The sequence below is a fragment of the Penicillium cataractarum genome (assembly GCF_028827025.1).
Source record: "Penicillium cataractarum strain IBT 29864 chromosome Unknown utg000005l, whole genome shotgun sequence".
NCBI classification, from domain to species: domain Eukaryota; kingdom Fungi; phylum Ascomycota; class Eurotiomycetes; order Eurotiales; family Aspergillaceae; genus Penicillium; species Penicillium cataractarum.
In genome coordinates this window covers 3,624,172-3,643,949 of record NW_026622741.1, presented here as the reverse complement: position 1 = coordinate 3,643,949, position 19,778 = coordinate 3,624,172, and the positions used below count along the sequence as shown (strand labels likewise).

Genomic DNA, 19,778 nt, shown 5'->3' with positions numbered 1-19,778 from the left:
ATATATGATCCTCGCTCTTTCTTGCATCTTCATCTCGAGTTGGATCTAGACAGGAACTATGGAATAGGAAGCCGATCACGTGTAAGGTACCTGAGTAATAAAGGCGGTACTCTGCGGCAGAACTCGCCAGACGCTCAGCGCGGAGGGCCGCCAACATGTTGACGACTTGTTTGATCAGAGCAGATTTAGCGCAATTGTTGCAGTGGTGGAATTTGCTCCGTGGCCATGATGCATGCTGTCCACCATCCGTTCACATCTATCTCTCGTTGATCCCGCTCTTTACGATCTCCCGTTTCGTCTCTGTTCGACCTCCCCTCTCTTCGGCTCGGCAGAGTATCCGCCTGATTCGTTCATCTTTGCTACTACATTCTGGAAGCCCTCCCGTTTGGCTTGACGAGTCTGGCCCCGGGGCTAAGTTCCCGTTCATTTGAATATTTGTTTGGGTTGTGCGTTTAGCACCCCGCCACAATGCCCGGTCTACCTAGTAAGTGCGCCGGAGGGGAGCAATGCGGAACCGGCCCGAGGTTATGAGATTATGGATTCTGACTTTGTTCTCAGCTAGTATTGACCTGGACGAGTGTATTTCACGACTTTATCGGAAAGAATTGCTTGCCGAGTCGGTTATCGAGGCTGTTTGCGCCAAGACGAAGGAGCTCTTGATGAAGGAGAGCAATGTGGTTCATATCAAAGCTCCGGTAACCGTTGTTGGAGACATTCATGGCCAGTTCTTTGATTTGCTAGAGATATTCCGGATTGGTGGATTTTGCCCTGATACAAATTATCTTTTCCTTGGTTAGTGTTCATGGCCCTACATACCGTTCGTTGGTTGAAAGTGTTTGGTGAGAATGCTAACAGACATCCGTGTATAGGAGACTATGTGGACCGCGGTCTTTTCAGTGTCGAAACTATATCCCTCCTCGTCTGTTTGAAGCTCCGATACCCGGACCGAGTTCATCTTATACGCGGTAACCACGAATCTCGGGGTGTCACACAGTCCTACGGCTTCTATACAGAGTGTGCCCGCAAGTACGGCAATGCCAACGTATGGCATTACTTCACCGATATGTTCGATTACCTGACACTTAGCGTGGTGATTAACGACGAGATCTTCTGTGTACACGGTGGACTCTCCCCTTCCATCCACTCTATCGATCAAATCAAGATTATCGATCGGTTCCGTGAAATCCCCCACGAGGGACCCATGGCCGACTTGGTCTGGTCTGACCCGGATCCCGAGCGTGATGAATTCTCACTATCCCCTCGAGGCGCTGGATATACTTTCGGAGCACAAGTTGTTCGCAAATTCTTGGAGGTCAACAACATGTCGCATATCCTGCGGGCTCACCAGCTCTGTAACGAGGGGTACCAAGTCCTATTTGATGACCGTCTGAGTACGGTCTGGAGTGCACCTAATTACTGCTACCGCTGTGGTAATTTGGCCAGTGTACTCGAGGTGGGCGATAACATGGAGCGTTTCTTTAATATCTTTGATGCGGCCCCGGAGAATGATATTCACCGCAGTGAGCAACAGGCACAGCAGAGCAGGGATTCTCAGCCGGTGATTGACTATTTCTTGTGATACCCCAGGGTTTTTCTTATTTCGTTTTGTCATTTTTTGTTCTGCTTGGCTACATATGGGTTTTGTTTGCACCGTACAGGAGTTTGGGGGAAATAGAAAATTTGATTGCCTGCACGCTGACAGATGTCAAGACTTCGCTATTTCATATTTGAAGTAAACATGGAAGATGTCAGGGAGACATGTCAGATCTCGGATATGACATAATCGCAAAAATGAAAACAGACATAGAACAAGAAGAGAAATCCAGCCCGACACGTTGCAGGGATTAGAGTGTTTGATTTTAAACAGAAAACTGTGCAGTATCAAAGACAAGGCCCGTCGAGCTCTAGGCCATCTCTACCAGGCTTTTGGTATCAAGGAAATTCGTCACGCTTGGAAAAAACAATGGGCCGCTCAAGAACTCAAACGCAGTTTAACATTCCAAGAGATGGAGATGAAAGGTCCTGATTTACCAATCCTTGGCGATATCGAAAGACCACTCGAACAGCAGGTGAGTGTGGTCATCGTCGTCGACGAACTTGGAGACGGCATTGTAGTGACCGCGGGCAAGCATGCCGGAGGGGGCCTCTTCCTCGTTGACTAGAATAAGGAAGTTAGCGTGATACCCAGTGCTAATCAGGGAAAATCACATCTGGGTTACTTACACTCCTTGGTGTAGGAAGGCTTGTGGGTTGTGTTGGGAGCATAGCTGCCGAGCATCTCCTGGTCCTTGCTAACACGGATACCCTTGCGCTTGACGGCCTGGATGTACTTGAGGCCACTGAGGACATCGTGATGGACCTGGAAAACGACCTTGATGTGGAACTTGGCACCCTCCTTGATAGTGAAGGGCTTGTCCTTGAGGCTGTTGACGGCCTCGGGAGTAGACAGCTCGATCACGACGTCGGGGCGGCCCTGGGTGACCAAGGCCAGAGACTTGATCACGCACTTGGGGTCGTTGGGCTGACCGATGGGGTCACCGGAGTTCAGGCCCAGAGAGGCCTTCCAGCGGTTCATGGCTTCATCGTCCTTGTCTAGAGGGAGAGGAGATGGGTGTTAGTGCCGGGGGCCGGGTCTCTGGTCCGATCGCTTAGGGCAATTGGAGAGCACGACTTACCGAGCTCCTGGTACTCCTGAAGAGTCTTCTTCTCGCCAACCTTGAAGCCCTCGGTCTTCTGGGCGGCGAGATCGTCGTCGTGGTGGTCGGTCATTTTTAGGATTGATAGAGGGGGCGGGGTATGGACCCAAACAAAGAATGCGGAGAGAGATAAGGGGGGAGAAGAGGGGAGATTGGCTGTCAACAGAGAGAATTGGGCAGCGGAAGAGGATGGAAAAGAGGAATGATGAAGAGGAAGAAAAACAAACTATGAGGGGAAAAGAAAAAAGAAAGACCGTTTAGGGAGGCTTGTCTCCTGATTGCGTTGGTGGGGTCAATTGGAAAGGCGGTGGAGGGAAGAAAGAGGGGCGAGGCTATTCGGATCGTCGTGACTTTGACGGTGGAACTTTACGAAGTAGGCGTTCATGTACCGATATGCAGATACCGGAGAACGAGGCGATGCAGGGTAACCTTGCTTACTATGCGAGGTTATTTCGACTATACTCGGATCTATCATAGATTATGGACTATGAGGAGATATCAAGGTCAGACTTTCTCTGAAAATGCCCCTCTATACTATACTAGGACTATAACCCCGTTGGAAAAAGGGCTCCATAACAAGGAACAGTACCACAATATACACCCTATCATCCCGACTGTACACGTAGGTGTTGCCTGCCACCCCGATCTAGGCCTCCAAGACCACCAATTTTTGGGATTTACCTAGACTCGATCGTGGTTATTGGATTATGGCCAATGGCTCCACTTGGGCGCAGCGAGACAGAGAGGGGCGCAAAGAAAGAGACATACCGCAAGATCGTTTGAAGTAAATAGTCATATGGTGGCTGGACAATATAACTACCATAACGTGTTCAATTTGCCCTTCAGCCCGAGTATTCTACTAATAAATATATCTCTAGTGTGGACTATATCCTGACACATATGTTGAGGCAACTGATTACTGTACATAGTTAGTAGTACAACCGTTGATTATTTGCTACTCACTCCGAGGACATGTTTCTGCCTGAAATTAGTGGTCTGATGCCTGAGGAATGAGGAATTCAAATCACGGGTCACGGGGCCAACGCCCGCCCAACAAGACTGGAAATGGGAATACGCGGGATGGGCTGCATTGCCCAATCATAACTCTAAATTACCCCAAATACAATACTCGAACCATCCTCGAACTGGCCCTTACCGGAAGCAGCCAAGGGCCAATACCGCTGGAGAAAGCGCTCCTCCATTCCCGTTCCCCCCGTCGCGAAGAGCGCCTTTTCTCTCCCCTGATTATTATCCTCTCTTCTTTATCCCGTTATCGTGATCTTTTCTAGTGTCTCGGTCATCTCATTACTCGAGTTGGTCGTGGCGCATTGATCTCACGGCCTCCCGCATCTATTTGTCCCCCTCGGTCGACAGCTCCGACCCATCCAAATTCCCCTCCTCCAGCGACGCGCCTGCTACGTGGCCGCCGTGGGCGCATAATCTCGTCCTTGTCCGCATCCCACCTGCCACCTCCCACCTCCCCAAAATCTGATTAAACTGTTTTCATTCTGTTCATCATGTCGCGATCTCTACCAAAGAAGAACAACCCGCTGATCCTCACCGATGCGGCTCCGCCATGTAAGTTTCAACCAGAGGCGCGTGTGGTCGCGCGACCGCGCATGTACCCATTAGCCCCGTCCTGTCGTGCACCCGAAACCCCGTCACCACAGTCGCTAATCCATCTCCTTTTGTTGCTTGCGACTGCAGATGAGGATCTTCTTGCGCGCCGTCGTCTCGGCAAGACCAACCTTTCCGTCAAGCCTACCCAAATCGGCACCTCGAATGCGACCAAGCCCGAAAACCTAGGGCTGTTCGAGTACGCCCACCTCCGGGCGCCTCTGCCTAAGGACTTGCAGGGCTCGGAGATCTTCCCATCACACACTCCCGCACAGCACCCCGAGACTTACTTTTTGATGGTAAGAAGCGCCTCGTTCGCCCATGCCGAGTCGCAAGCAACGCCGTTTGCTAACATTTCGTCTGGGGGGTATAGCGGAGGAGTAAGGATGGCTTCGTTAGCGCAACGGGAATGTTCAAGATCGCATTCCCTTGGGCCAAGACTGAAGAGGAGAAGAATGAGAGAGAGTATCTGAAGTCGCGCGAGTACACAAGCCAGGAAGAGGTTGCTGGCAATGTCTGGATTTCTCCTGAATTTGGTAAGCTGATCTGCACGTCATCAGCCGTCACACATCTCTCTAATTGACTTTTTCCCCTTTCAGCGCTGGAGCTTTCCAGGGAATACAAGATGTACGATTGGGTCCGGGCCTTGTTGGATCCTACCGATATCGTCCAGAGCCCCACGAGCGCGAAGAAGCAGATCACTCCTCCACCAAAGTTCGAACTGCCCATGGATGAGCCAACTTCGCTCCGCCGGAGCCGCCGGTCAGTCTCACCGAGCAAGAAGTCTACTTCTCCTCGCAAGTCCCGGACAGCCCGCTCTGCCAAGGACGTCTTGAGCACACCCTCCACAGCCGCTGCCAACAGCAACCTACAAGAGGCTCTTGAGATCACCGCTTCAATGGAGGCTACTACGAACAGCCCTATTCGTCCTGTTGCGGTCGAAGAGGTTGAAGTGAAGGAAGTCACGGTGCAAGGATCACCGGAGAAGAAGAAGGGACGCAAGTCTAAGAAGGCCGCCGCGGAGACTGAGGAGGCCAAGGAAGAGGAAGAAGAGGACCAGAAGGACAAGAAGAAGGCTGAAAAGAAGGAGAAGAAGAAGACTGAGAAGACCGAGAAGAAAAAGAAGGACACCAAGGCAGAGACGGAGATTGAAGTCTCGCCTGCTGCCCCGGTTACGGACGACACCCCAAAGACCACTCTTACTCTCGATATGCCCATCCTTCTTCCAGAGGTGCCATCGGCGGCCGAGACCCAGGAAATGATCGCCAAGGCCAAGGAAATGGTGGAGGATGCCATCATGAGCCAGGCCGACGGCACAGCACCAGAGTCATCATCAGTCAAGGTGACCAAGAAGCGCAAGCCCGTTGAAGAAGATGAGGACGAGGAGACCGCAGCCGAGGCTGCTCAACGGGCCAAGAAGGCCAAGGTGCTAGAGGAGAAGTTGAAGCGCGAGCGTGTGCGCAACCGCGCTCTCTTTGGTGTCTCGGCAGCCTTTGCTCTTGCGTATGTGTTGAGTCCTCTAACCCATTGACTGAACAATTCGTTTGCTAACCAGGCATTTAGTGCATCCATTCCTTATTTCTTCTAGATCAATAGATCTATCATGTACCCCTCCGGCCTGGATCAGCCGGTTTGCTTTAACTACCCTTTCTCGAGCTTCCAGTCTTGAATATTCCCATTTCTTTTTCGAGTTCCGACTTCACCTGCGTTGTCTTGCGATGAATCGTTGAATCTCGTCTTCTGAATTCGGAGATGCAGCTCGCATTCATCCGTACCATTTCCCCGCTTGTTCTGCTCGCTATGCGCTGACCAGCAACCCTTTTTCGTTTCCCAAATTTCCCTGTTCCAGATTTTCCTTTTCATTCCCCTTGTCGTTATGAAAATATACTCCTTTCTAGTCATGATGGATTATACTAGTCCAGAGCCCATTACATTTCCTAATCCCTCCACGTGCCCGGCGAAAACCCGATCCTCCCTTGAAACCACCTGAAATACACAAGAGAACTACACAATTCAGTCTCTGTGTCTGTTGACCCCCCTGCCCTACAATATCCGACTAGTGACTCCCACGATATCCCTGATCAAAGCCTGTGCTGTTTGTCTTTAGGCTGTCTATCAATGCGGCTGTAGTCAAGAACTGTTAGCCTTTTTATAGCTTTTGAAGTTTGTTCAAAGACAATCATGTCCAATCAATAGTCATCGTATTTTAGACTCAACGTAGGCTCAACTGGAACAATCAATAAATCTAGAAGTGCTGCCTGAGTAGCAAACGAAGCACCTGACTTGGAACATGTGGAGACCAGCTTTGCGACCGCTAGTGCAAACAGTCAAAACACAGCGGAGTCCGCCATGAGAGCTCCATGATCTTTGTGCATCTCTCCGCAATTCCAATTGAGGCCAATTTCTTACTTTCACTACCTCTTTGACTCTTTGTTCAGTTCGCGCAAGGAGATTTTGGTGTGAAAATGTCTCTCCCGGGCTTGGAGCTGACGCAGCCCTCCGAGGAGAGGCACTTGGCTGTCGCTCCGCCGTCGCAAATCACCTTGAAGGCTGGCTCTGAATGGCGCTTTGAAGTTGCTTTCGGTCATATCGTGAGGGTCAAGGTATGTGATGTCTTTGTAGCCTAATACTTGCGAATGCGGGCAAATTCGGGCGAATATGGGATTGCTAACTTGAATCTTGCTAGCTTCTCACCGGCACCGCCGAGCTGTTCGGCACTGAGCTCGCCGAATCGCAAACGTATACTTTCTCCGGCACCAAGGCGGCAATCTACACATGGTATGGATGTGAATTGGAGGTCAGCGCTGGTGAAACTGGTGCCGTTACCTCCGATGGTGTGACCCCCGTGGCTGGTCATGGCGCAGGTGGCTGTCAGAGCGAGTACACCGCGGAAGAGACGCCCATGATCGAATATGCCAATCTTCACTTTGCGCTAGAGACAATGCGTCAGGAGGCGCAAGGTTCCGGGAAGGATGGACCTCGCGTCTTATTGCTGGGGTCTGACGATGCGGGCAAGACGAGCCTGGCAAAGATCTTGACGGCCTATGCGACGAAGAGTGGCCGGCAGCCATTGGTCGTGAACCTGGACCCGACCGAGGCCATGCTCAGTGTACCAGGCACTCTCACTGCCACCGCCTTTCGAACGATGCTGGACGTCGAGGATGGCTGGGGCAGCAGTCCCATGTCCGGCCCGAGTCCAGTCCCCGTGAAGCTTCCGTTAGTCTACAGCTACCCACTTGCCAACCCTCTGGATGCCGAGGCCTCAGTCTATCGACCAATCGTATCACGTCTAGCCCTTTCAGTAACAGGCCGCTTGGCCGAGGACGAAGAAGCCCGCGAAACGGGCATCATCGTTGATACCCCGGGCATTCTCAGCTCCGGCAAACCGGGTAGTTTAGAGCTGATCAACCACATTGTGACTGAATTCGCCATTACAACTATTGTCGTCCTCGGATCTGAGCGGCTCTACAGCACGATGGTCAAACAATACGACAACAAGCCCAGCGCCAGCGCCTCAGCCACCATCTTCGACGAGCGCATCTCCGTCCTGAAACTATCCAAATCAGGAGGCTGCGTTGACCGCGACGAAGCCTTCCGCAAGGCTACACGCGAATCACAAATCCGTTCTTATTTCTTCGGCAATCCCATGCCTGCCACCGTATCAGCGGCTCTCTCCCTTTCAGCATCCACATCCGGCGTGACTCTCTCACCACACGCACAAGTAATGGACTTTGCCTCACTATCAATCTTCAACTACACTGTCATCTCAACCGAAGACGAAGACGAGGATGAATACGACCCTTCCACACTCGGAATGGGCGGCTCATTCCTACCCACGGGTACAGACGATTCCACGACTCAACATCAAGAACCAGATCGCGCCGCACCGCTACCGGGTATTATCGGTCTCTCGAATGATGTACATAATCACACTGTCTCCAATGCCTCGAGTAACGTCCCGCTCAAGAAGGTCCTGCCACCTGCACCCTCGGCTCTGGCGAATACCTTGATTGCAGTTACCCACGCTTCGACCACCGCTTCACCTGCCCAGGTCCGCGATGCGAGTATCATGGGTTTCCTCTACGTTGCGGATGTTGATGCCGAGAAGGGGAAGATCAGAGTTCTTGCTCCCGTCGGCGGGAGACTCCCGCCACGAGCCATGATCTGGGCTAAGCGTTGGCCAACCGAGGTTGTTGGGTTGGTCGGTTGATTTTTTTTCACTGTGGATCAGAGGAGGCTATCACCTTGTTTTGCATTGAGGAGCCCTGGCTTCTGGGGTTGGCGTTATGGGGCTTTTCATCGGAGGGGACAGGTCTGCATATTCGAGCTAGTTTTCATAAGCGGTTACAAGTCAATCGTTATCTCGTTAACTATCCTTTCTCTTAGAATCTGTATAGATATAAGATAAAACTCTATATATAGATTAGGTGCTATAGTAGCTGCAAACATCCTACTAGAATTACTATCCCCTGGCGAAATCCAATTTTTTGCGCTATCTCGAGATCCAGGGCTTATGCAGCCTCGTAGATCAGTTCACATTTCAAACAACACTAAACGATACTTACTGACCAATGCTCAATTTAACCGGGTACGACCATATCTATCGAATGATGTCATATCTCCTAGCTGTATGGGCGACTCATAGCAGCGGAATTTTCCATGGGAATGCAGAATATGCTAGACTTTGGACTAGACTTTGGACTACTATATAATACTACTATCTATAAATATCTATCTGATTGATGCATAGAGAAAAGTGGCCTAAATTAGCTATCAAGAAGATGAATGTAAAAGACCCCTAGAGAATCACTAAACTAAAGAAGTCACAGACGTTATAGATACCTTAATAGATGAACCACTATTAATGGGTGACGCTGCTGGTACTATGAAGATTTGTCAACATATGTACGTGCGATACTCCGCACTAAGCGTATATATTCGCATAAGCTCTGGAGCTATTAGATGTATGATACTACATATCCGGCAGAGCGCTACGATGTTGATGGTATATCAGATATCTTCTCTGATTGGTCTGAAGGGTTATGCGTGCAGTCGTATTTCCACGCTAAGTGCGGGGCATCGTATATACACATGTTGACAACCTCTCTAGTAGTGATCCAACCTATGCCTTAGATAAGTATGTAAACCTCAATATTTCTCCTTCTTTTTCTCATGATATGACCGCGTTGATCGATACTCGAGGCTAGAAATCCTAACTACGAAACTGGTGATGCTTTCTTAGGTGTTTATGGGAGGGGGTTCGGGCCCTCCCGCGAGTGGGTCGGTCCGCCATCGGGCCGGTGTTAGCTTCTGCTTAGTACACAACATAATAGTTTTATATCGACGATGATACCGGGCAAGCACCACAGAATCCCTTTACTCGTATTCGAAGTTGCTAGTAATGCTATATGACCGATATATATACTATAGGCGACATTATAGCGTAATGATGCCATACTAGACGAGGATAACATGCGAGGTCAGTTTATCGCTCGTCAGCTGTTCTGCCGCCTAGCAATGAAAGGATACTTCAGGGTAGGCGATTCCCACGAAGAGAATTTGAACACAATTTTCCGATTATACTCCGACGATTTGCGTTCATTGAGTGTTTTGTGCGGCCTCTCAATGGTCTGTGTAACGACTGGGAGTTTACTTACGCCGAACTGAACTGCTGGATTATAAAGAGTTTGCGTGTTTGAACCAGGATGAAGAGCTTGCAGTTGTTGATTAAACAATGGCTGTCTAAGAAAGGCGGGGTTTGAAAAAGAAATTATTATGATAATCAATTCATTACGTTTTGTAAAGAAGTAGGGTGTTTACTGAACATGATTTGGTTAGATAACAGGCTCCATTTCACATCACGAGCATTTTTCCTAATACCTACACACCCCTTGAATCTACACTACAATGGCAATCTTATCCGAATAAGGGAATTGGCCGTCAATCACTAGAAAGTAAGTGATATTCAGTATTGGTGCAGATCTAAGATCTCCTACTCAGCTAAGTCCTGACGAGTGGATCCTTCACTGGGCTCAGCTGAAATCGGCTCGGCTACATCTAACCCCACCGTTCAAGCTCAACCAGCTAATGATGAGTACCGATGCCCATCATCAGTGAGTAAAGGTATTCCGATCTTGCATCAAAATGGTATAGCTTCGTCGCTATGATGCAGAGCTATGGAGTACTCGAATCGTGGCGTTTCAGCTAAGTGTCAGGGCCAAGAGAACCAGAATCCGAAGCTATGCCTATTGAGCTTACAATCAGCAGATCAGAAGCGGCATTTTCGTCACAGATCGTATTCTTTTGGCCAAATAGTCAACAACGGGAGACTAGGGTGTCCACTACGAGGCCATACTAGGTCACTGCTTAGCCTAGAATGCCACGCTATTAGGTCTGCCAACTACATATAAGAGAGGCTGCCTCCGTCAGAGGGTCCCATTCTTTTCACATCAGATCTTCTTAACCTCCAAGCTCCTTTCAAATCCAGAGAACGTCCTATACCTTTGATTCATTCCTCTATTGAAAACCCCACCATTCTCATCTCGCCTTAACTTTTTGCATCATGGGGGCATCACGCCACTCGGACCCGCGGACTGGCGATTATGAAGGCTGGCGAATTGCAACTGTTGATTGTCTGGAGCTTGACGATCGCGATTACGATGTGAGAGGTGTACGCATCTGGATGAACAGTGAGCAGTACTACATCATCCTTGGCGTACCACTCTTCGTCGGCGATGCAGTGGCCGAGATGAGCTTTCCAAGCAACGTGTCAAAGGAGTGGGATCAAGACTGGGCTTCTTATACCACCGCTGCGCGTGACGATGCCGGCTACACTGCCGAGGATACCAACATCTATTACGTCAAAGGAAATGGCGAGGAGTGCCTCAGAGGGCTCCGTGAGTTCACCAGAAGAGTGCAAGAGGGGGTGCTGGCCAAGGGTTACGACAGTCATCGATACTACGGCGTGGTGATGTACTCGCAAATTATGGCAGCCCTGGTGCTTCACGATCCTACATGGCAGCACTCTCGAAACAATCTCACCAGGCAGAACGAGGAAGAGAGGGAGCAATGGGAGAAGGATCATGCGAAGGATATTGTGCACAAAGGGCCTAGCTTCAGAGTACTTAGAGATGGAACGACTGTGCACGCTAAAATTTGGGGCTTTTATACGTAAATCTGCGCTGTATCTCAGCGTAGACTTTACTTTTCTACCTCTTTTTCGTCGTTTTGCGGGAAAGGGCCAGTCAATACATGTGTTTCAAGAGTCAACCTAGAGGCTTCTTCATCTTAGAAGATCATTCGAAGACAATAGTCAAACTGCCTAGGCTAGGCTCGGCTAAGTTGTAAATCATCTATGTTTTGAACAGTCTTGACGTATGGTACAGAATATGGAACGCAATACGGGCCCACACGTCGTTAGGATAACGAATACCTAGTCGCCTATTCGTATCAAGAGCATCAAACATACCTACTTCTTGATTCAACTGCCGGTCTTGTTTGGCCAACATCTCTCACGTAACCGAATCATCACGGGGAGGTGGTAAATGTCTGTAGACGTTGAAGGTCAAAGGTCAGTTACCTCGATCTAAGGTCGACCAGGCTACCATGTCTGGTAGTATTCAAAGAGAATGCCATTTTTTGCCATAACATGAGACTTTGGCACATTTACCCAAGTGTGGTCGGGTCTAAGGATTTATCTATGTTCGAGAACGCGGGATATATCAGACAATCTATTCAAAACAAAGGACTGCTATAACTCAAGACATGATCGTATAAACACATCCAGAATACAAAGGTATAAAACACCCAATGAAGGAACTACTCTAAACTCCCTCAAATCCATCAATACAAACACATTTTTACACCTACAACACACCACCCATCCCTCCTCACTCCCACCGCCTCCACTCCTCAACAGCCTTCTTCATCTCAACATCACAATCGTACCCTTTCCCCTCAGCAACAAGCAGCTCATCCCTCCGATCCCGGAACCGCCTCTCAGCCTCAAACCTGCGCAACGCAAAATCCCTTAAACCAGGGAAATCATCCTTGACAACCGCATCCCTAAACCGCGCACGCATCCGACCCGAGTATAACTGGCAACTCGCCTCGCGGCAGCGATTCGGCCCGTCACCGGGTAAATACCGCATAGAGGTTGAAAAGGATCGGGCAAGTGGATGGTGTGCTTTTGCGAGGGGCCAGACGACTTCGTCGTAGCAGTCTTCACAGACGCTTAGTTCGGGTAGTTCGGGCATGTAGTGCCAGCTGCTGAGGACGGGTCTGTCGCGGAGACAGTCGCGGAGCACGACTTTGCGCTTTGCGTAGGCGAGGAACTCGCGTGGGTCCGGACGGCGGGAGGGGTCTGAGTCTGCGCGGGATGAGGCGTCGTCGAGCAGGTCGATGTATTTGGCGAAGCGGGGGCTGCTGGTGACGAGGTCGCATGCGCGCTCTTGGACTTCTGGGCTGTGTTGGAAGGTATCCCGGTGTGCGGGCATGAGGACGCGGACGTTGCGTGTGCAGCTGCCGCAGATGTGGAAGCTGGGGAGGTATGAGCCTGTGTCTGGGTTGACGATGCGGTACCAGGTTTGTTCTGAGGCGGCCCGGCCAGAGCAGGGACGGGTTCCTGGGGGTGGACGGGTCATCTGGTAGAGCATCTCGAGGCTGTCGTGTTGTTGTTTGATCATCTGGGTCCAGGCGAGCCGGGGCCAGGCATAGCTGAAAGCGCAGCGGGTTTTCTGGGTTGGAGGTTTGGCTAAGCTGGGGATGAAGAAGTCGCGGAAGCGCGAGTGTCCAATCTGCTTCATGCAGCTAGGGCAGATGTCCAGGTGTGTCAGACCCTTAAGTGTGTACCAGTCGTTGAGACCAGCCACAGGGGTGGACCGTGGGCATGAAGTGATGCATAGTCCAGAAGGGTTGGAGGGTCGCTGTGACAGATTGGTCTGTTTGGTAGCGGGGGCTCTGGAAGGACTTTGTCTTTCCTCGGGTTGATCTTGCCACTTGACAGAGGCCACGGGCCGTGAGGGTCTGGCATCGTCAGACGAGATAGATCTCGAGTGGCCACGGGTCTTGGATTTCGACCGAGCCAAAGATGATACCAGAGCGGGGACGAGGGTGGGCGCCGATGTTCGTGGGTTCGTGGGAGCCACAGACGGTTCACGAGACCGGTGTCTCAGGGTGCGATGAACCTCTTTTGAAGGAGAATGAGGTACTGACGATGGAACTGATGGGTTTAAAGTCGTGCTGAGAGGCCTCAACTTTTCCGTCTTCAGACGTGTCTCGGTATCAGACAGGGAGGCTGCCTCGCGAAGCTCCTGGCGTTGACGCAACTTCTCTTCGATTCTCTCGGCAAGTGTTCGGCCGTTTGCAGCGTTCCCAATGGGGGCTTTTCCCGGTGCAAGAGAGGGGGGCGCATAAGAGGCTGGCCGGGGACGAGCAGTCACGGTATCTGATTGATAGCCCGGTGGTGATGGCTGGCGTGGGCGGGGCCGAATAGGCCGTGAAGTAACATACTTTGCGCTGTTCGACCGGGAAATGGAGGTCTTTGGCGTCTCATAGTCTCTATCATAGCCGGGGCCTCGAGAGCGAGACCGTGCCGAGCGCATGCTATAGGAGCTATGAGGGATGATATGCACAGGACCCTCGTGTCTGATGGGCTCGGCACGTTGTGGTGAATGCGAAGATGGACGAGGATGTTCAGGAGCAACCAGTTCCCGGGCGGGTTGCTGGAAGATCTGTGGTGGCTGTAGTCGACCACGAGGCCTGCTCGAAGCTCGCAGATGATCATCACGTACTGGCGAAGGTGGACGTGATGGCTGTCGTGGTGCTCTTGTCTCACGCACAGAAGGCTGAGAGACATCCACTGATGTCCGATCACGGCCTCTGCGGTTCTCATCCCGCGTGATTGACGGCGGACGAGACTGACGAACGGTTCTCATCTCACGCATAGGCTGGGGAGGGTATACTTCCGAATATGATCGGCCGCGACCACGGACAGGTACGTCATCATCTCGTGCTAGAGATCGTGGACGAGGCTGTCGGGGTGCGGCAGTCTCTCGAGTTGGCTGTGGCTGGACTGAGGGTAGTGGCCGTTCTCGATGCCTACTCGAAGAGACCGGCACGGATGATGGGGGAGGTCCAGGGCGAACAGTGGCTTGAGATTCAGATCTTGGGCGACCGCGACCACTAGGCTCCGCCATTCTGGGGGGAGGTGTGGCAGGTCCACTACTATCGTCCGAAGAAAAGTTCCCCATGCCCGGCATGTTGTTGACACTCGGAGGGGCCTCGGGTTGAGACGAATTCATATTCGTAATGACCGGGTACTGGTCGACGGTGCCTCTCACGCGAGCACCCTCAACACCGGGCTTTTCACTCAAGTTCGAGAGGCCGTGCAACTCTCGAGCGAGCGAGGCTGGCTCGTCTTCGACACAAGGTGGTGGCGGATACCGGGACCGCATGGTTCGCAACGACCCGGTAGACGGCATTGTGTTGGTGAGATCTGTGATCTCATGCACAGTCAATCTGTGTTTTTTTTGGTAGTTGTAATTCAGTATGCTAGCCGGCGGCAATGACGTCTCGTGGTGAAGATTGTCGAGGCGAATGGCTCATAGTCTTAAATAAAGAAGACACCGTTAGGCAGTCAAAAAGAAAAGAAGCAAGAAGACTGTCGTACAATGAGTCTCCAGTGAAAATTTTTCCTCAATCGAGTCAACAAAGATATGCAGCAGGCCAAGGGGTGTGCGCGTAACCGGGAGGCAGGGTATATAACTGTTGGTCAATCGGGCATCATCCTGGAGACCCGACACTTCTGATAGGGCCGCCATGGGGGGGCTTTGGGCGAAGAAGGGACGAATCACCCCGGTCCCCAGAATAGCATCAGGCCCAAAACAACCAAAATCACGAGAGCCCCACGTCATTGAAACCAGGGGATGCAGTCAGGGGACTGGTCTGGAATTGTGAGGGGCCATACAATACCACGCCACTTGAACAAAAAAAAAGCACGAGAGTCGATGGACGTGGCTTGGAGGATGCAGGGGAGCCCTTGGTCGACCATTGGACGGTTGGGCATACAAAGGTCGGATGGGGCGCATAGTCTCTTTGTTTCAGCATGTATTTTCAGCGACCGTACAGGTCTAACTTGTAGTCAACCAAAAATGACGCCCTTGAAGAGGATAACCAGATAGTTCATGTTGACTATTGACTTCCTCTTGGATATTGTTTGAGGATCCTCGGGCGGATGATCGACCAAAGGCCAACTGTGGGCCACTGCAGTGTGTCAACTGGAGACAGCCGCAATGATTCTCGGCCTTTTGGTGGTCAGCAAATGCATGCAGAAAAGCGCCACTCTGTTTCTTGGCCCAAAGGACATCGCAGCATGCAGGGCCCTAGTCTCGATTCTGCCCAGAGGGGGACCAGTCTTGTGGAGTGGCCTTGCATGGACTGGTCTTGTTGTCGTGAAGGGGCGGCTCAACTGTCAATGCAGGCGTCAGCTCTGGCTACCGGGCAACCAAACAGGGCAAAGAGAGCCACGTTTGCCCTGTACATGATGGGTCCGTTATTGTTTGAAGATGTTTTCAGCGGCTGTGATGGTTGGAGATGCTTTGTTGATGTGATGATGGACGCCTCGATAGTAGCGCGGGGCATTTTGATAATAAGGATAAGTCTTGCCAAGCGCCGTGCTGTCAATTATTTTGGGCGCTTCGCTGCATTTGAATGTGATCTTGAGACATCATCAGTCGCAGTATGCGTGTCCTGTACGGAGTATGGATTGAGGAATCAATGCCAGAAGAGAGATAGTTCGGCACAGCTCCGACGGGTTTGTCGACCCGACGGAATGGCGTCACCCCCCACACTCGGATGGTCCCGAGCGAGTCGGCATGGAATCCGTGAGAAAATAGAAGGAATGGAGGTATTGAAGAGAAAAAAAAAGCATAAAGATATAGAACTGTAGAGAATATTGAAGAAGATAATAGTAAGGTAGTCTACTAAAGTGTCAACTAAATTACTGTATCAACTACTGTAAAAGTGGGATAAACATGGTTCCGCCCATCGGACAATGCGGGGAATGCGATGACAAATTAAACATCGGAGAAGGTTGAACTCTTCATATTTGACCAGCTTCTCCTCTCCTTCGAAAAGAACTTCCATGTCCCTCCCAACTCTCCGTCGAACGACTCTCCGTCTTGCATCTCTACGCAACCACATCACCAATCCTCATCTTCCTACCAATCCCCGCTCAATCCCCTTCCACTCCCCCTCCCACTCCCAGCTCCACACCATGTCCCCCCCCAACCACCATGAAAGCCGTCATAATCGAACAAACCGGCGGCCCCGAAGTCCTCCAATTCAAAACAGACCACCCAGTCCCCACCCCGAAGGAAGGCCAACTCCTCGTCCACAACAACATCTCCGGCGTCAACTACATCGACACCTACTTCCGCACGGGACTCTACGCCGCCCCCAAGCCTGAGATTCTCGGCCGCGAGGGCGCCGGTATCGTCGCAGCCGTGGGACCCAACACCACCGGCTTCCAAGTCGGGGATCGCGTCGCCTGGCTCGCTACGGGCGGGTATGCAGAGTACACTGCCGTGCCGGCTGACAAGACCGTCAAGATCCCCGATGGAGTCAGTGACGAGGACGTGATGGCGTCGTTCTTGAGTGGTATGACCGTTCTGTCGTTTGCCAAGGAGACGTATTCCGTGCAGAAGGGGGATTGGGTACTTTTGCATGCGGCGGCTGGTGGGGCGGGCTTCTTGATGACGCAGATTCTCAAGTCGATTGGGGCCAAGGTTATTGGTACCGCCGGTGGTGCGGAGAAGTGTGCGCTCGTGAAGAGTTTGGGCGCGGATGTGGTTATTGATTATCGGAGTGAGGAGGGTAAGGATTGGGTCAAGTTGGTCAAGGAGGCTACCGGTGGCAAGGGCGTTGATGTCGTTTATGACTCTGTTGGCAAGGATACCTGGGAGGGGAGCTTGGAGGCAGTCAAGCGCAAGGGTACTATTGTCTGGTTTGGTAATGCCAGTGGCCCCGTACCTCCTATTCCTCTGCCGTATGTATACCTCTCTTCAAGTGCGTTGGATCAACAGACTGACTGATATGTTATAGCAAACTCTCCCCCAAGTGTGTCAAGATTGCTCGCCCGACTCTCTTTGGATACATTGAGACCCGCGAGGAGTTTGAATACTACACCAACGAGCTGTTCAGTCTGCTCAAGTCTGGCCAGTTGAAGACTAAGATTCACAAGATCTATCCTCTGGAGGACATCGCTCAGGTCCACAAGGTGAGCATCATATTTCCATCTAGCTTTCTGGTTCAATTTGCTAACACTAGAGTAACAGGACTTGGAAGGTCGCAAGACCATGGGTAAGCCTCTTCTGAAGCCTTAGATCAGGCGTGGAAGTGGGAACGAGTACATAGTTCGAAGTTTACGACTACTTTATCGAATAACTTGATTATATCTGCGGCGAAATGCCATGCATTGATCGTTTGACTACATGGTAAACCATTTGTGCGCAACCCATAAACCCATCTCCGAATCATGATCGCGTAAAATAAAGGGCGAGAAACCTTGGAGCAGGAAACTGACCAGCTCACTCCTTGTCAACCTCATCTGCCTCATTTTCAAGACCAGTGGCTCGCAAAGCTTCCTTGACAGCTTCTGTGATGTGATCCGGCTTCTTGTCCTCCTCCGGGTCATCATCCGCCTCCAACCGAGGCACATCCTCCACCTGCATCTCCAGAATGTTTGGCTTCTCTTCAACAATTTCTCTGGGAGTCTTCCAGCGCATCATCAGGTCATTCGCAAGAACTTTGTGGAATGAAGGATACGCCGAGATGATCTCATCAAAGTAATACACTCCGCAATTGATCTCCCAGATATCAGAAGTGATTCTCAAACCCGGGTAACAATTCTGCAGAAGCTCTTCCTCGAGGAAGAACTCAAAGTCATACTTTGGTGCCTTGCCCTCTTGCCAAGATTTACGCTCTGCAGGGGTCATATCAATATCCGGCTTGGCAGGGTTGCGGAACGATTTGGCCTTGATTTTTCCAACAACGGGCAAGTCTGGAGCAAATTCATGGTGAAAGTCACGGATATCATCGTCGGGCTGGTTAATGGAGGTCACCTCAAAGCCGTCAATATCCAGGATTTGTTTGGCGGAGAGGTTGCCCTTGGTCACCAACGCCTGGAACCGGCAAGCCTGTTCGTGAGACGCGGTGCCTGCAATCGCAAACTTGACGACCTTGCGGGCAGCGTCGGGGGTGAGATTGCCGTCGGAACAACACTGTGCTGGGATCCAACAATTGGTGTCTTGGCCACTTCCATGATATCTACCACCGAACAGCATTGAGCAGCTTTCGTTGAACTTTCCAGGCCCGTCTTGAACCAGTTGGACATTCTTCCAAAGCTCTACCGACGCGATATCGCAGATCCGCCGTGCCTTGAGGATGTTGTCCTTGTACTCGGGGCAGACCTCATGGTATAGCAGATATGTGAGGAGGTTTCGGATAGTGCTAGTCGCAATATTGATGCTTTCTTGACTGTCTGGATTGTAGTGGTTGGCGTAATATGAGCTTCTGCCACAATGAATTAGCCAAGTTTCCTGCAAAGGCTCATTTCCTATACATACAAGAAGCCTCGAGCCACCTCTTCAAAGTTGACCTCTTGTTCCTGCCGGTCCCGTGGAATCATAGTCTGACTACGAGCTTGGCGCGCTTCATCATTCGACATTTGCTTCAACTCCTTGGGAGAAACTCCGGTTCCATAATTCTGGCTGGCGTCTACGCCGCCGTACTGCAGGTACTTGAAGAAAATGGCACGTCTGTCATTTTCCATGCGGCGCTTCCATTGAAACCGGGTGAGAGCTTCCTGTATACGCCTTGAACAAGGAATGGTTAGCGTCGGCAGTCTAACTCCAAGACGGGTAACATGTCAATACTCACTGTTCAAATGGGTAAGACCTAGAAAAGAGTGGTCAGTTATTCTGCTGGGCGACGTGTACAGGAAGGGTACGTACGGGTCATAAGTCTGGCGAGATTCTTCATGCTCTGCCGGCGTCATGGGACCATCGGCATAATACTCTTCGAATCCAGTGGGCTTTCCGAGTCCACGCTTGCTCTTTGGCTTTCTGCGTCTGGGTTTGTGGATTACGGATGCCATGATCTCACCCGCTCTAAGGGCGACCTCATCATCCAGTTTGGTTTGAGGAGCGCCAACCCGAGGGTTGGGTTTGGGTGGGCTGTCTTCTGGGACTTCTTCGATCGTTGCCGACATGGTTGGGGGTTTTGCATCTTCGCAGGGGGGATTCTCAGTCTCTGCTAGGGTTGGAGGCCTCATCGGCTTGCTGGAGCGGATGGGAAGGTCTCCCGAGATGGCTGTAGAGTGATGTGGTGGATTCGAATTCATGGTGAGTTGAACTGATGAAGAGTTGATTTGGAAGATGAGAAGATGGATTAAGGAAGGAAGTGATG

The 19,778-nt window shown here is 51.2% G+C and overlaps 8 protein-coding genes across 8 annotated transcripts; 5 read left to right on the top strand and 3 right to left on the bottom strand.

Moving 5' to 3' along the window:
* Positions 1-468: 468 nt before the first annotated feature.
* N7496_007006 (serine/threonine-protein phosphatase) lies at positions 469-1,579 on the top strand (the record flags this gene model as incomplete). The annotated part of the gene is made up of 3 exons (XM_056699935.1): positions 469-484; positions 559-792; positions 870-1,579. 3 exons carry the CDS (start codon positions 469-471, stop codon positions 1,577-1,579), a joined length of 960 nt encoding a protein of 319 aa, XP_056555348.1.
* A 448-nt stretch (positions 1,580-2,027) lies between these two features.
* N7496_007005 (rho GDP-dissociation inhibitor) lies at positions 2,028-2,769 on the bottom strand (the record flags this gene model as incomplete). The annotated part of the gene is made up of 3 exons (XM_056699934.1): positions 2,028-2,158; positions 2,224-2,592; positions 2,676-2,769. 3 exons carry the CDS (start codon positions 2,767-2,769, stop codon positions 2,028-2,030), a joined length of 594 nt encoding a protein of 197 aa, XP_056555347.1.
* Positions 2,770-4,213: 1,444 nt separating this feature from the next.
* On the top strand, positions 4,214-5,901 carry N7496_007004 (KilA-N domain-containing protein; the record flags this gene model as incomplete). The annotated part of the gene is made up of 4 exons (XM_056699933.1): positions 4,214-4,612; positions 4,687-4,849; positions 4,913-5,816; positions 5,877-5,901. 4 exons carry the CDS (start codon positions 4,214-4,216, stop codon positions 5,899-5,901), a joined length of 1,491 nt encoding a protein of 496 aa, XP_056555346.1.
* Positions 5,902-6,778: 877 nt separating this feature from the next.
* Positions 6,779-8,523, top strand: N7496_007003 (cleavage polyadenylation factor subunit CLP1; the record flags this gene model as incomplete). Its single annotated transcript, XM_056699932.1, has 2 exons — positions 6,779-6,916; positions 7,000-8,523. 2 exons carry the CDS (start codon positions 6,779-6,781, stop codon positions 8,521-8,523), a joined length of 1,662 nt encoding a protein of 553 aa, XP_056555345.1.
* Positions 8,524-10,875: 2,352 nt separating this feature from the next.
* N7496_007002 (uncharacterized protein) lies at positions 10,876-11,487 on the top strand (the record flags this gene model as incomplete). The annotated part of the gene is made up of 1 exon (XM_056699931.1): positions 10,876-11,487. One exon carries the CDS (start codon positions 10,876-10,878, stop codon positions 11,485-11,487), a length of 612 nt encoding a protein of 203 aa, XP_056555344.1.
* Positions 11,488-12,202: 715 nt separating this feature from the next.
* Positions 12,203-14,794, bottom strand: N7496_007001 (uncharacterized protein; the record flags this gene model as incomplete). Its single annotated transcript, XM_056699930.1, has 1 exon — positions 12,203-14,794. One exon carries the CDS (start codon positions 14,792-14,794, stop codon positions 12,203-12,205), a length of 2,592 nt encoding a protein of 863 aa, XP_056555343.1.
* A 1,812-nt stretch (positions 14,795-16,606) lies between these two features.
* On the top strand, positions 16,607-17,695 carry N7496_007000 (quinone oxidoreductase family protein; the record flags this gene model as incomplete). Its single annotated transcript, XM_056699929.1, has 3 exons — positions 16,607-17,358; positions 17,415-17,589; positions 17,648-17,695. 3 exons carry the CDS (start codon positions 16,607-16,609, stop codon positions 17,693-17,695), a joined length of 975 nt encoding a protein of 324 aa, XP_056555342.1.
* Positions 17,696-17,899: 204 nt separating this feature from the next.
* Positions 17,900-19,713, bottom strand: N7496_006999 (uncharacterized protein; the record flags this gene model as incomplete). The annotated part of the gene is made up of 4 exons (XM_056699928.1): positions 17,900-18,884; positions 18,938-19,186; positions 19,251-19,268; positions 19,325-19,713. The coding sequence occupies 4 exons, from the start codon at positions 19,711-19,713 to the stop codon at positions 17,900-17,902; spliced, it is 1,641 nt and encodes a 546-aa protein (XP_056555341.1).
* Between the last annotated feature and the right edge of the window lie 65 nt (positions 19,714-19,778).